This window comes from Filicampus tigris, chromosome 14, assembly GCF_054856515.1.
Source record: "Filicampus tigris isolate MCC_2025a chromosome 14, RoL_Ftig_1.0, whole genome shotgun sequence".
In the NCBI taxonomy this organism is placed as follows: Eukaryota; Metazoa; Chordata; class Actinopteri; order Syngnathiformes; family Syngnathidae; genus Filicampus; species Filicampus tigris.
In genome coordinates this window covers 23,899,622-23,915,384 of record NC_141230.1, presented here as the reverse complement: position 1 = coordinate 23,915,384, position 15,763 = coordinate 23,899,622, and the positions used below count along the sequence as shown (strand labels likewise).

Here is a 15,763-nt window from a genome sequence, read left to right as displayed (position 1 = left end):
CATACAGAAGATCTTGGGGGTTCACATACGGGAGATGGACTTAGGACTTGGCCATTCAGTTTCCACTGGCTGTGCACATCGTCCTCACTCAGCTCCACCTCAAAGCGAGCCGTCTCACCCTCAAACACCTCCACGCCGTACACCGGCCGCAGCACTCTGATGTGGCGGGCTAGCGTTGAAGAGAGGCCACAACTTGGTGACAAACTCAGAAACTCGGGACCCCCATGCAAACATCTCAGGGCGTATAACCAACGTTAATAAAGAATTTTCATCATCAAACTCGCAAGAGAGCGGCGTGAAGATGGTGTTGAAGAAGAAGATGACATGGAAAGAAGGAGATTAGAGCGTAATTGGAAAAGCTGCGAAGTGTGTCATTAGCGGCCAAAGCCCCTTGGGGGGGTGCAAGTGCTGTGTAGTAGGAGATTTGTGTGGGTGGGGCCTCACTGATGAACATCCACAACAAATTGTGGACATTACCTTCAATATGAAGAATTGCTGTCGTCTTGTCCGTCCCGCAGTCGCACACGTACTGTCCCTTGTCTATGTCCGCAACTTTCCTGATGAGCAGCATTCTGCGGTTGCCCTCTGCCTTGATGGCGGCCACCTTAGAAGCCTTCACTTCTTCTTCATTGTGGTACCAAACCACCTTAACATCTTTGTTGAGCTCACATTCTAAGACCACCTTGTCCTTCTCCACTGCTGTGTAGTCCTGCAGCTTGACCGTGAAGTAAGCGTCTCCCTCTGGATGGGCACAGTTGTACAATCATGACACAAAACCTATTAGAGAGACTGGACGCTGTCCAGGCACCAAGAGGGTAGACGAGGACGCTGGCATAAGCCCTGGACGGACAATAAAAATCAAGAGTTACCTATGACGGTCAAGTTAGCCATGGAGGAGACTCCTTTGGCCTCAGCCTTGACCTGGCAAGTATCATCTAGAGTCACGTCCTTGATCTCCAGCACATGCCGCTTTCCATCCACGTGCTTGAGCACCATTCGGCTTGGATGGATTTTGATATCATTCCTGTACCAGGTAACCGGAATATTTTCATGAGAGAGCTCCAGCTCAAAGTGAACTGTGCTGCCCTCCTTCACCGTTTGGTCCTTGAGCGGCGAAATCAGTTTGAGCCTGATGCCTACAACCGCAGTGTCAAAGTAATTAGGACACAGATCATGACACAAGTGTCACCACAAATCCACAGGTCCACCACTTACCCTCCACTGTGAGTCTCGCCTTGGACTCTTTGCCCAAAACCTCAATCTTGTATTCGTCCTCATCGTCAAACTCGCAGCAGTTGATGATGAGCATGTGCTTTTTGCCATCGTCAATGATGTCATATTTGGTGTCTGGTGTGATGATGTCGCTGCCCCTGTACCACATGACCTTAGGGACATCTCTGGTGATGGCACATTCGAATTTGCCCTGTTTCTTTTCAGGCACGCTAACGTCCTTCAGTGGTACAACAAAATCCATTGGGATTTCTGAAGAATGTCAGAATGTGACAGGCAGACACATCAAACGTACGGCAATGGCAATGGCAGTAAACGGCAGACACAAAGCTGACATTTTATCGCCACATACACTACAGACATCACTGCATGTGTTTCCAGACCAGACGGAATGACAAAGACAAGTAAACCAAAAATAACAGGAACAGAGATCTTGTGGGGGTGGGGGGGTTGGATGAATAAAGTCCTAAAGTCCACATGGACCTGAATTTATTTCTTCCCTGACTTTAGGCCTCTATCTGTACAGAAACTAAAACAGTCAGAGTTTGAAAAAGACAACGCATGGACACCCCATGATGCTGTAAATACATTCTTACCTTTCACGGTGAGCATTGCACTTGTGACAGCGTTCAGCGCCTGGTAGGACACTTCGCCCGACTGGTCCAGTTGACACTTCTTAAGCTTGAGCTGGCGCACGCCACGTTCCATTTGGATGTCACAGGTCTACGAGAGGGTAACTGTTACCTAAGATACAAATCTATACAGCTCAAGGAGTAGAAAACAATCCAGTCTGTCATACCGGGGATCTCGTCAGAGGCTCCCCTTTGAGCTTCCATTGCCCTGGAATGTCATCCTCAGATATTTCAGTCTCAAAGGCAGCATCTTCCTTCTCGAACACCTCCACACTGGCCAGGGGCTTCAATATCTCCGCCTCACGCTCTGAGATAAGACATGTTATCACATGGTAAATGGGCTGTCACTTGTATAGTGCTTTTCTACTTTTGGTACTCAAAGCGCTTCACACTGTACCTCATCTACCTACTGATGACGCAGCATCAGGAGCAACTGGGGTTCAGTATCTTGCTCAAGGATACTTCGACATAGTCACAATGCCCGGGGATCGAACCCACAACCTCTGGGTTGGGAGACGACCACTCGACCACTGATCCATGCCGCCCCATCAAATGAACCAAAGAGTAAAATATGGCAGTTGAAAGAAATTAAACCCAAACCTCCTAGCGTCAGTTTGGCGGTGTAGACACGTCCCTCCACCTCCACTGAGTAGTCTGACACGTCGTCAGGCTGGCAGTTCTTAATGGTCAGCGTCAGGCCATTCCCATCCTTGTTGATCTCCACTTTGTCGGAGGGAGTCAACTCCTTGTCTCCTTTCAGCCATTTCCAGTTCGGTGTGTCCTTAAACAGCTCGCCTCTGAATGTGGCACTTGCCTTTGGTTTTACATGCTGGTCCCTCAGAGGTCTTACAAGCCAGTCTTTAATGACCTCTGTTTTACCCAGACCAGATTGTCAGAGTCCAATTTATATAGATTGCGAGCCTCTAGGATTAAGTAGAAATACTCACCGGTCACTTTCACGTTTGTCGATGTCTTCAACTCATTCTGGTTGGCCACTTCGCATGAGTAGCAACCAGCGTCATCCTCAATGGTGTTTTGGATAGTCACGGCGTGCGCCAGGCCAATGATATTGATCTGGAACTTATTTTCCTGTTTCTTCAGAACCTCGCCATTCTTCTTCCAGATGACATCTCGCTCCTTGTTCAGCTCACAGGACAGGTAGAGTGGCTGACCTTTCACGGCCGACATCTCCGGCTCCAATTCCTTGGTCCATTTTACAGGGAGCTCTGAAAATGAAAATGAGAAAGAAAAATTCAGGTGAGTTCCTGACCGTCCTGTATCTAGCCAAAGCTCAAAGACCTACTCAGAACAGGATGACTATGATGTAGCAACTACACACCTTCAACAATGAGCTTGGCGGTGCAGTTGATTTCCTTGCCAGCGTTCTTGGCGACACAAGTGTACTCTCCAGTGTCCGACAGCTGCACGTCTTTAACCATCATCTTACGATCTTTGCCATCAGAGGTGAACTTGTGCTTGGGGCTCTCACGCAGGTTGCTGCCGTCCTTCATCCATGACGTGACAGCAGTGGACGGTGACACTTGACACTCGAACACAGCCGACGAACCAATGGACTCGGCCTCCTGCAGCACGATGTCCTCCAGCTTCTTGATAAACTTGAGCGGCACGGCTTTGAGTTTGTATCCTCCAAAAGGCTCCTCCGGAGGTGGAGGAGTGCCTCTTCCGGCAGGTCTGAGGCCACGCCCCCTGCCTTCAATGGGCGATGGCGTAAGCTTGGCTGAAAGACAAATTAAAGGAACAGAACTTTCAGGATGGGCAGACGTTACAGACTGAATTCAGTCAAAGAAAACTCACGTTTGAGGCCTCTTCCTCTCCCTCTTCCTGCTTCCTCTGCTGGTTGTCCCTCTGTTCAGAAACACAAGATATCAGCTTGTTGCACTCAACATAATCTTTTATGAATGCTGGTGAATGTGGAGAAATGAGCGTGAATGAATGTAGAGGAATGAGCGCGAATGAGTGTCGTGCTAACGTTACTCAATTAAATAAAGTATGACAACGGGTTCGAGTACCGTAATGACATGAAGATGAAGACGGGACACAAGTGGACAGGAATGACATTACAACAAAACCGGAGAGGTTGAGGACCACCAAAAACAGGTATGGTGTGTGAGCGGTGTGAAAATGGAGGCATGACCATGGCAATGAGTTGAGATTATTCAGTGCATGAAGGATGGCTCTCTCCAAGGTTGTCCCGCTTCCGACGTCTCACCTCTCCTGGTCGCCCCCGGCACCTCCAGAGCGCCCTCCTCCCCTTCACCTTCCCAGTCTTCATCAGGAACCAGTTCCCAGCCCCAGACCTCTTCCTCTTCTGGCTCTGCCTCCTCGTCTACCCCGAAGTCCTCCTCAAACACCTCCTCCTCTGGCTGGGTAGCAACCTTTTTCATCTCGATCGCTCCAGGAGAAATTTCCTTGACTAGGGGAATCTTTTCTTTTGGAGGTTTTGCCACATCTAGGTCTTCCGGTGAGGGAGTTTTGGGTACTTTCTTGAGAGTGGCTGCATCTGGGGAGTCCTTAGGTGAAATTGTTTTAGGAATTTTTTTGAGTTTATCAGCAGCAGGAATCTTTCCTGCATCTTTAGTCTTCTCAACTTTTGGTGATGGTGTCTTTTTCAGCTGAATTTTCTTGATTTGCTCTACAGGTGTCAAAGCCACCTCTTTTTGGTCCTTGGTTTTGGGTGTGACTCCCTTCCTTAGCTGCAGTGGTTTAGGCTCCTCTGTAACTTGATCCGCTTTCTTTAAAGGAGATGGCACTTGAGAGGCAATCTTCTTTGCAGGAACAGGCTCAAGGGTCTCCGGCTTTTCCTCCTCTGTTTGAGGGCTCTCTGTTTTCTTTGGTTTAGCAACCGGTACTTTCACTTCTGTTTTTTTCTGAGGGGGAACGTGTTTCTGGTGCAGATCTTCTATTGGTTTCTTGTGTTCAACCTCTGATGGTTTGTTCTCTGGTTCAATAGCTTCATTTGAAGGTCGAGAGAAAGGCTTGAGATTGACCTTCTCTGGCACTGGCTCTGGCTGTACTGTTGGGGTTTTCTTTACCTTTACTGGTGCTTTAGCTTCTTCCTCCTCAGGTTTTTCCTGATGTACAGGCTTAAGCACCTTTTCTGGGGGCTCCATTACCTCTGCTGCTATTTTCTGAGGTATCTTCGGAGGTTCCTTTACCTCAGTCTCCCTGGGGATCCTTGCTCCCTTTTGGAAGGCCACAGTGTCCCTGTCTGGTGTGTCGTCTTTTGCTTTCTCTGGGTCTTCATTAGATTTGACTGGCTTCTCAAAAGGTTTTAGTTTGACAACTTCTTGTTCTTCTTTATCAGAAGGCAGTTTTTTCACTTTTTTCAAGGCAGTAGGAGGAGGGGCTGGTTCCTCCTCCTTTGGAGCTTTGGGAGTTTTCTTCCATGAAATGGTTTCCTCTGGTCCATCTTTTGGAGTTCCTTTTTGATGGCTCCATTTAGGCTTAGTATCGTCTTTTTCTAGTTCTTTATTCGGCTTTGGAATTTCCTGCTTTTTCTCCAACTCTGCTTTGTCTCTTGATGTCCTCTCCTCTACAGACATCCTGGTGGTAACCATCATTTCAACTGCGTGTTCTTCGTGCACCAGCTCAATAATGTCGACTTGTGTGGTCCTGGTGGCCTCTCGAAGTTTATGCTCCTTCTCAGCCTCTTTAGGTGATACTGATGGAATCTTCTTGAGATTAACCTTTTCCAGCTCTTGCTCCACTTCTTCCCTCGTGACCGGAGTGGTTTTTCTCAGAGTCGGAACCTCAAAGGTCCCTGCCTCTTCCGTAGGAACTTTACCTTTTTTTAGCAGAGCTGGTTCTGAGGCAGCACAGGTTCATGTTACCAGAAGTCGATGCAAACAAACAACATATCAGACAATGGACTCAAGACACAAAGACTGAGTAGGAACAAGTGAATGTGTCATTACTCTAGTCCTGCTGTGGGCATTGTTCCTACCTTTCTTGACTCCTGCTGGTGCTTGAACTGGTCCCTTGGTCTCATCTAAAGGTTGAAAAAGCAGTTATCAGATCATTTATTTGTGGAAATTGTTGACTGACGACCTTACAGGCCTGGATAAAAGCATCCTGAACCTCAACAATGCAGACAACATCAAGAAGTAAACAATAAAACGAAGACCCTTTCCATTGGTTTGACAAACTACCTGTCAGAGGGGCCACTTTTCCAGGTTTTTCTTCTTCCACAACTATCATGGTTGGATCTTTGGCCTTTACAACAGGCTTGACCTCTTCAACGGTAACAAAAATAAATACATAAATCAAACAGAAAATGAAAAAAAGATGTTGCAGTAAAACGAGCTGACAAGGTGTTATGATTGAAGAGGTCTTGGATACCTGGCTTGGTCATTGTTTTTTGTAGCTGCTCACCCTCACCTGGCTTTTTGACTTCAACTGGTGTAGGTGCTTGGCGCTCTTCAAGTACAAGGTAAATCAAGTCAACAAAAAGATTTGCATCTTGAGAAGAGTATCTTAGAATGCTGTCAACATTCGCAGACGCTTAAGAGTGACATTCAATGGGGATGCTACCTTCTGGTGGAACAGCAGGTTTGGCTGCCAGTTCCTTGACTGGTGGTCGGAACTCCTCCACTGAAGCTTGGAAATGAAACGAAATGACAGTCAGAGAGTTCATGCAGGAGACGCCAAGAACAACAAACACTTATAAAGATGGATGGACAGAGACCGAAGAGGTTAATGTCCTTGGTTTGGAAAAAAATATGATGTGAGATGTGCTGGACTGGAGAGTTAGAAGAGGCAACATTAAAATGCCTGGCTGGGCAGGAGGATGCTTGTTTGTGCCCATTGGAAATGGGTGCCATGACATGAGATCCTTAAGCGATGTCTGCCGATGTGACGCAGAAGTGCTGGACAATGACTTGTGCTCTAGGTCACAAAAACACATGATCTGTGACACGCCACACGTTTTTATTTCGATACCTCTGCAGAAATTCTGAGATGAAAGCCCGTTTTCTTCGCTGGCCTTAGCCAGTAGGGGAGCACTTTCCCCCAGGGCTGGTTTGTGTTCATCTGTTACTGAAAGTTCTTGGACTGAGGCCATCAAACTAATCTCTGTTTTCAACATTGCTTTGTCAGGTGAATCCACTTTTCTTTGGATTTTGGACTCTGCTTTTCCTATTTTAGGACGATCTCTGCTGGATTTGTCTCCTTTCACTGCATCCTCAGTTGAAAACAAATTCAGCTGCCCCAACAGGTCTTTAGGTTTTACTTCAACATAATTTCTTTCATCTGGTCTAATAACCTCAACAGAAGCTGATAGGACTCTATCCTTGTCATTGGTTTCAATCTTATAAGATACAAGCCCGTGAACGCAATTTAGATCTGCTTGTGTTCTAGCATCTGTCACCAATAATAATTCTCGTTTCAACCCCTTCTGTTCGACTTGATCTGACTTTTGGACGAGACTCTCAGGTGTGCTCTGTGGACTATCTAACTGTGTTTCTTCTATGATCATTTCTCTCTGAGTTATAACGCCCATCAATGGTGTTATGGAAGACATTCTTTCCATTGGCTTCTGCAGTTCTGCTTGCCTCAAGCTGTGAGGAATATCTTTGACTGTATACGTTTTTAGGGTCATTCTTTCTAGCTCCTGTCCTGTGACTTTGAAAGCTGTGTTTTCCTGTGACGTATAATCTTTGACAAGATGCTCAGGTGGGCTCTGACTTTGCTGACTATTGAACTGTGACCCTCCTGCTTCTCTGGTGACTTTACTCTGACATACACCACCCGACACAGGTGTCTTGGAAGAGGTACTTTTCATAGGCTGCCTCAGTTCTGTTTGAGTCAAGCAATGTGGAACTTGAGGTTGGTGAAGTATAAGGACTGTATCAAGTTCCAGAGCCTCTGGGGACATGCGTTTCAGCACCTTTTGATCAAATGTTTGTCTCCCAACTTTGAAGCTTGGGTCTTCCTGGGTGTTAATATTTTGCACAATCACTTCTCTCTGACGTCTAACATCCATAGGTTTCCTGGAAGATGTTCTTTCCATCGGTTGCTTGAGTTCTGCTTGCATCATAATATGAGGTACTTTTGTTTTTAGTGCGACTTGAGATACACATCCCAGCTCCTCCTTTTCCACTTTAGCTAACTTTTGTCTTTTGTCTTTGGCAGTTGGGTCTCCCGCAAATATTACATCTTCAACAAGGCTCTCATGTGTTACTCCTTCGCTGTTAACTCCTGTCATCAATACTTTACTGTAAGATGTTCTTTCCATCGGTTGCGGAGGTTCTGCTTGCGTCAAACTATGAGGTACTACGTTGACCGTATCAGTTTTCAGTGTGACTTGAGAGAAACATCCCAGATCCTCTTGTTCCACTTGAGCTAACTTTTTTCTCTTGACTTTGGAAGTTGGGTCTCCCTGAAATGTTAAACCTTCAACAAGACTCTTGTGTGTTACTCCTTCGCTGATAACATCTGGCGTCAAAGGTTTCCTGGAAGATGTTCTTTCCATCAACTGCTCCAGTTCTGCTTGTGTCAAGCTCTGAGGAAGGTCTTTGACTGCGCATTTGACTGTATCAGTTTTAAGGGTGTCTAGAGATCCAGGTTTCACCCGTTGACGTCTTGGTGAATCCTTTGTGACATGAACGTCAGCCTTCTGTGACATATGAGGTTTCATCTTAGCAACATCTGCTACTTCATTCAAAGTACCGGACTTTCCAGAATCAAAAACATTCTCTGTGATGTCTGAAACTTGCTCAGATTTTTGTGGTCTTTGGAGGGAATGGGACTTAAGGTCCTCAGTTTCATGTTCTGTAGCTTTGACATCTGTCACTGCCACTGTTGAAGGCTCTCTGTCAATTTTTTCTGGTTTTCTTTCTGAAATGTGACCATATTGACTCTGAACCACAGAGTCGTCCGCATGCACTCCTTCAACAGAAATGTGTTTGACTTTACTTAAACTTTGCCTTTTCTCTTTCAGGGATTTCAGTCTGAATTTGGGTGAAATCTGGGAAGTTTCAGCAGCTTCTTGCCTCACGGAGTCCCTTACTGATTTGGAAGCATGTTCCTCTTCTACTGTCTCAGCTTTTATCATCTGTATTTTTGGAGACACTGTGGATTGAACTTCATTAGTTGTCTTGAATAAAGAACTTGTCTGAGCTTTTCTGGTTCTATCCTGAAGGTTTTCCAGAAACTGAACTACCTCCTTTGTGTGGGGACTCTGTTTTTCATATCCTGTGTAGTCTTCAATTGTTGAGATCTTAGATGAGGTATGCTCATCTCTAGTTCTCACCAGCTCTCCTATAATTTCAAAAACTCCTCCTCGCCTGTGGATGAGTTCTTGTCTTGGCTGAAGTTCCTTACCTATCGCAGTAGGGTTTATAACTCTCCGCAAAGCTTCTGATTTAATGCCTGCACCCTCAACAAATCCAGATAGAGGAGTCACCACCTCCATCACAGCTGCTCTACCTTCCATTAGTTCCTGTTTCCCATGCGGTACACCGATGTTCTCTTTTACCGCGTGAGACTGAACATCCCTAAATTTGCCCATGCTCAGGTTGGCTTTACATGTCTTGAAGTTAGTGCTTTTAATTCCTGCCAAGGAAACCTGTTCGTTGTTTTTGTCTTCTTCATCAATTATTAGATCTGTTCGCCCTAGTATCTGGACATCTTGCTCTGGTGAAACTAGGCAGACTTTGTTCTTTCTTACTTTACTCTGTGAAACTAAGCTCTTTGTTCCATTTATTTCCTGTCTTTTTTTCTCTCCTTCAGATTGATCGGCCTGTGTACCTTCGTCAAGTATAGAGGCCACCTCAGGCATTTTCAGTCCAGCATACTCCTCTGGAATTCTTGTAACAACAACAGGTTCAGGGTCGGCGACTTCTCCTGCAGGTGACATCACGAGAGCAGATTCAACCTCTTCCCGTTCTGTTTTAATTTCTGCAATCAGTGATTGAACAACTTCTTCTGTTAGCTCTTCATAGTCTTGTGTCTTCTCAACATCAGGAGTCGGTTCTTCACCTGGAACCACCGCCATGGGAGCTTGGTCAGTGGCTACTACATCACTTCCAGTTGACACTCGAAGCTCTACCTGGGAGTCAGTCGAGTCTGTGTAAAAGAGACACACATCCTCCTCTGGATGGTTGTGGGTGCTCTCTGGCAAATGACCAACTGACTGTGCTGACTGACACAGCTCTAGTTCAATCTCAGCAGGTTTTCTTTGATATTCAACGCGAGAAGTCGGTTTCATTGTAATTGTGTTGGCCAACAGAAGTGATGGAGGTTTTTCGGGTGTTGAATTGTCAAGCGTCATGAGGTGTGATGGTTTGATTTGTTTGGGGTCTAGAACTTCTGTGTTTGCCTTCTGGGCAGTCATCTCTATATGTCTAAGAGGACTGATTTTTAGTTGCTGTGCTCTTGTGGTGACTTCTTCCGCATGTTTGTTGAATACTGTATGTCTTTCAAGGTCTTTACATGTCACACCATCTACAAATTTACAGGAGTCACTCGTGCTAACCTTTGATTGAGATAAGTCATCCTTTGCTTTGTTTAACATCTGGATTTTGTCATCTTGAAACATCTCCAATGTAACGTGGGTTTGCTTTTCTTCCTTTACAGCAGCTCTGAACTTGAAGGTGACATCTTCTAAGCCCTCCACATTGGATACCACTAAATGTTTGGATACTACTAACTTCTTTTCAGTTCCTTCTGAGGCTTCCCATTGCTCTCCTCCATGTTCCGCTTGTTTTAGAACTGTCTTAGATTCAAAGTCTGCAACTTTAACAATTTCTTCTGTACTCCCTATTAATAAAATCTCTCTCTCATCACTAGTTACTTCCTTACACTCCGTTTCAGGATGCCTTTGTATAAGGTAATATGTCTTCTCTCTACTTTGTTTCAGAGGTTCTAAATCTCCCTGCACATCATTGATTGTCAGTATCACATCTGGCTCAGCCAGTAGATGTTTAGCCGATGATTGCCGAATGACTGAATTGGTTGCTTCAACTTTGGGGTTGTCTCTTCTGATTGTATCTGCCTCACTGGTTGTCTGTGGAGGTTTCATCTTAAATCTGACTCTTGAACCCTGTCTTAATTCTGAACTTTCTTGAAGGCCCAGGCTCTCTGAACCATCAGTAACAGATTTCCAGACCATGGGTTTAGAGATTGCATCGGCATCTTTGCGTTTGTCTATGTGCTCTTCTTCCTTGATGTCCAAGGCTTCCTCAGACAGGAAGCTGCTCCACAGTGCCTCCCTTTGCTTTCCTCCCTCAGATGCTTCAGGGGGAGGTGGAGGATTGCGGGAATTGTGAAGCAGAAGCACCATTATGCGGTGCCAAGAGATTAGGATCAGACAACACAGACAACTTAGTGCACAAAAGAAGACAACCAGTACGTGGTCAGCCCGAAGGCAAACGTGCTGCTGCGCTACCTCGCTCAGCTTCTTTCTCCAGTCTCTCCACAACGGCGGTAAACTTGCCAGCTTCTTTAAAAAACAAGGGTTAAATGCAAGATGTTAAAATTCTGAAAAAAAAAGTGAGACAAAAGAGAATGGGGATAAAAAACAGAATGATGAAGATGAGGCTGAAATTAATACCGCTGAGTGTACTTCTGGCAGCAGCTTTCTCTTCTTTCTCTTGCCTTTTTCTTGATGTTCGAATCTGAAGACTTGAGTCTTTCTGTGGGTTTTTGTCTTGATGAAGCATTTGCTGAGAAGGGACATCTGACAGCGAGACCTCCACTTCTGCTTTAATTTTTTCTTGAATCAGTTGAGTATTTTCTTGCTTTTTCTCAGCTACCTGGTGACTCACCGCTGAACGTTCATCTTTAGCTATCACTTTGTTTGATTCTACCACCTGGTCTTTCGGACTGCGTCTTCCTTTGTCTCGTGTAGAAGATGTAGTGATTTCAATGCGGTCTTTGTTGGGCGCCTCGACTTCTACTTCCTGTTTCACCATCGTCTCGATGATGCTAGTTTCCTTGGTTTCTTTCTGCATCATAGCCTTGCCTTCTTTCTTGACTGCCACTGCCTGTTTCTTATCTTTTCTTTCACCTCTAACTTCTTTGGTTGTGTTCTGTTCTTTCTTAAGCTCTTGTTTCTCGGTTATCACAGCACTCTCCTTCCTGTCAGTCACAGATATCTCGCCTCTAGGTGCAGAGCGTTTCATGCAGGTCTTCACATGTTCTGTCGGGCACAAGGCCTTCTCATATGAAACTTGGGCTTGATCTTCTCGCTCCGCCTCATAAGACCAAGCTTCCTTGGTGAAAGACACCATCTCTGTCACGTGTTGCACTTCCTGTTGGTGCTCAAGCCTGATTGACCTCACTGAGGCACCAAGAGGAGGCGTCATATGGCGGCGCCAAAAAGTGACGACAAAACACAAAGACAATCAAGTGTGAGACAACAACGACAACAACAACGATAATAACAAAAACAAAAAAAGATGGCAGATGCTTCAAGAGATGTTTTGAAGCTGTCCCTCTCCTGATACCTTTTTCTGGAAGAGAAACTTTCTTCTCTGGTTCAACCGCCGAAGGTGACATCTTGACAACTTTCTGAGTTTCTAACCCTTCAAGTTTGTCATCCAAGATGTTTGTAGAGGAAAAAAAAGAGATGAGACATTCAATTAGACAAATAAGCAGGCACAAACGAGAGGTGAGTCTGCAAGAATTCTCCAGCTACTCGGAGAGTTTAAAGCGCAGCATTTTCTACCAGACAGCACCTCTTAAAAATGTGCATGCATGATGAAGAAGAAGAAAAACAAAATGAAGGAGATGAAGGAAAGAAGGTTTTGTCTCCCCTGTACCTGTGGCAGAATCTTCTACTACTTCCTTTTGGACACAGGCAACTCCAGAGAAGATTTCATCTACTGGCTTCTCTGGAACCTTCTCAGGTGTCAAGAGAGGAACCCCAGTGACTTTCGATGCTTTCTGGAGAGGCTTTTTTTCAAGAACACTGTCCTTTAGCGGCTTTGCTAGAGGTTTCTCAGTGTCCTTTTCAACCAGGACTTTTTCCAACTTTTTCTGGGGTGGTAGAACTTTCTCTGCCATCTGAGGAAGCTCTTCTGGTACTCTCTCAAGGTTTTTATCAGGAAAATTCTCTGGTACTTTCTGAGGTTTGCCAGGAAGCGTCTTTGGTACTTTCTGAGGTTTATCAGGAAGTTTCTCTGGCACTTTATCAGGTTTCCCTGGTACTTTCTGAGTTTTATCAGGAAATGTCTCTGGTACTTTATCAGGTTTCCCTGGTAGTTTCTGAGATTTATCAGGATGTTTCTCTGGTACCTTCTCAGATACATTTTCAGGTTTATCAGGTAGTTTCTTTGGTAATTTTTCATGCATTTTATCTGTACACGTCTCTGTTATTGTATCAGAAATATCTGGAAGATTCTCTTGTACTTTTTCATGTATTTTATCAGGAAGCTTCTCTAGTACTTTCTCATGAGGTTTCTCATGAAGCTCCTCTGGTCCTGTTTCAGGACACTTCTCTGATATTTCATCGTGAATTTTTGCTCCTACTTTCTCGTAGGTTTTGCCAGGGAACTTCTCTGATACTATTTCATGTGATTTATCAGAAAGTTTCCCTGGTACTTTCTCATGTGTTTTATAATGAAGCTTCTCCGGCACTCTATCAGGATTATCAGGAAGCATCTCGAGTAGTCTCTCGTGTGATTTATCATGGAGTTTCTCTGGTAGAGTTGTAATTTTGTCATGTAGCCTCTCCAGGACTTTATCAGATTTCTCTGGTATTTTCTCATGTGGTTTGTCAAGAAGCTTCTCTGGTACTTTCTCGCATGATTTATCGGAAAGCTTCTCTGGTACTTTCTCAGGCGTGTCTGATAATCTCTCAAATGTTTTTTTAGAAAGAATCTCTGTTATTTTCTCATGTGGTTTGTCAGGAAGTTTGTCTGGTACTTTCATGGATATATCATGAAGCTTCTCTGGTACTTTATCAGCTTTCTCAAGTACTTTCTCGTGGGTTTTTTTAGGAAGCTTCTTAGGAATGCTCTCATGTTCATCATTGTGTTTCTCTTGTACTTTCTTATGTAGTTTATTGGGACGTTTTTTTTGACTTTGCTCAGGTTTATCAATATGCGTTTCTGGTACATTATCAGGTTTCTCACAAAGCCTCTCTGGTACTTTTTCAGGTATACCAGAATGCTTCTCTGGTACTTCATCAGGTTTATCATGAAGCTTTTCTGGTAATTTCATTGGTACTTCATCAGGCTTTCCAATAAGTTTCTCTGCCACTTTTTCTGGTACTTCATCAGGTTTATCATGAAGCTTTTCTGGTACTTTCACTGGTACTTCATCAGTCTTACCAAAAGGTTTTTCTGCCACTTTTTCTGGTACTTCATCAGGTGTTTCATGAAGCCTCTCGGGTTCTTTCTCTGTCACTTTATCAGGTACACCAGGAAGCTCCCCTGGCACTTCATCAGGTTTATCATGAAGCTTCTGCGGTACTTTGACTGGTAGTTCATCAGTCATACAAAGAATTTTCTCTGCCACTTTTTCTGGTACTTTATCTGGTTTATCATGAAGCTTCTCTGATACTTTCTCTGGTATGTTATCAGGTTTATCAAGAAGCCTTTCTTGTACTTCATCAGGTGTACCAGAACGCTTCCCTCGCACTTGATCAGGTTTACCATTAAACTTCTGTGGTACTTCATCAGGCTTACCAAGAATCTTCTCTGCCACTTTTTCTGGTACTTTATCAGGTTTATCATGAAGGCTCTCTGATTCTTTCTCCGGTACTTTATCAGGTACGCCAGGAAGCTTTCCTGGTACTTTGTGAGGTTTATCATGAAACCTACCCGGTAGATCATCAAACTCACCAGAAAGCGTCTTTTCCACTTTTTCTGGTACTTTCTCAGGTTTATCTTGAGTTTTCTCTACTACTTTGTCCCCAGTTGTATCCTGGAGTGAGTCAGGTGGAAGACTCTGTGACATGACAACCTCACAGGGCATCTTCAGAGGTTGTTTAGGAGGCATGTGCTGGTCTTGGAGTACAAGATCAGCTTTCTGAGCTTGAAGACGTTTTGAGACAATAACATGCATATCTCATTAATAGCAGAACACTGTGCTAGCGCACAGAAAGGTTACAAAGTGTTGTTAAACAACTAAAACAAAGCCATTTAGCACAGATGGCCTGGAGGGGAGCACCAGTGCCCCCTGCAGGCGACAGATGTGAGTACAAACATCAAAGTACCTCTTTGTGGTTCTGCTGGCTCTTCTTTGGGAGGAAGCAGCACAGGTTCAGCTTTCTTTTCTGGTTTTGGCTCATCTAATATCTTCTCGGCCACAGAAACTTGGAAGAAGATCAAAGCAATTAGCTTCACAAAATGACCAGGACCAGAAAATGTGTGAAGAACCGCACAATACAAAGAACCACATGTGAGAACCACACGTGAACAACCATGTATTAAACACCACTGATAAACAACCATATATGAAGAGCTACATATGAAGAAACCACACAAAGAAAACCACATAAAGAGCCAGATGTGATGAACTACATTAAAAACAGTGAATGCCAACGGATGTGATGAAAAATTTGAAGAACAACAGGTGAGGAAAAAAAGGTGACAAACCACATAAGTTGCACATGAGAGTTGCACATGAGAGCAACACAACATGAAATATCACAGATCAAGAAATACATGTGACAAGCCAGTTGAAGAACCACTCGAAGAACCACAGATGAGGAACCAAATATGAAGATTTTTTTTTTTTTTTTTAAACTCCACTTGACAACCGACATGAACGTCCACATGCGAAGAACCACACATAACAAAAACACAAATAACAAACAAACCACACAACAGGACTGACTAATCACGGTAAGAAGAACCACGTGACAACCACACGTGAAGAACAATGAATGATAAACCAAACAAGGATGATGAACCACATGTTAAGAACAACACAAC

At 44.4% G+C, this 15,763-nt stretch overlaps 1 protein-coding gene across 1 annotated transcript in view; it reads right to left on the bottom strand.

Moving 5' to 3' along the window:
* LOC147136946 (titin-like) overlaps nucleotides 1-15,763 on the bottom strand; it is a 132,406-nt gene that overhangs the window by 16,485 nt on the left and 100,158 nt on the right. The window contains 18 exon segments of the mRNA XM_086052158.1: nucleotides 30-169; nucleotides 478-741; nucleotides 870-1,136; nucleotides 1,216-1,482; nucleotides 1,827-1,953; nucleotides 2,030-2,169; nucleotides 2,463-2,732; nucleotides 2,810-3,088; nucleotides 3,202-3,600; nucleotides 3,678-3,728; nucleotides 5,827-5,871; nucleotides 6,032-6,115; nucleotides 6,222-6,299; nucleotides 6,414-6,479; nucleotides 10,941-11,114; nucleotides 11,707-12,162; nucleotides 12,644-14,860; nucleotides 15,043-15,141. Coding sequence (XP_085908284.1) covers nucleotides 30-169; nucleotides 478-741; nucleotides 870-1,136; nucleotides 1,216-1,482; nucleotides 1,827-1,953; nucleotides 2,030-2,169; nucleotides 2,463-2,732; nucleotides 2,810-3,088; nucleotides 3,202-3,600; nucleotides 3,678-3,728; nucleotides 5,827-5,871; nucleotides 6,032-6,115; nucleotides 6,222-6,299; nucleotides 6,414-6,479; nucleotides 10,941-11,114; nucleotides 11,707-12,162; nucleotides 12,644-14,860; nucleotides 15,043-15,141 — 5,423 coding nt within the window.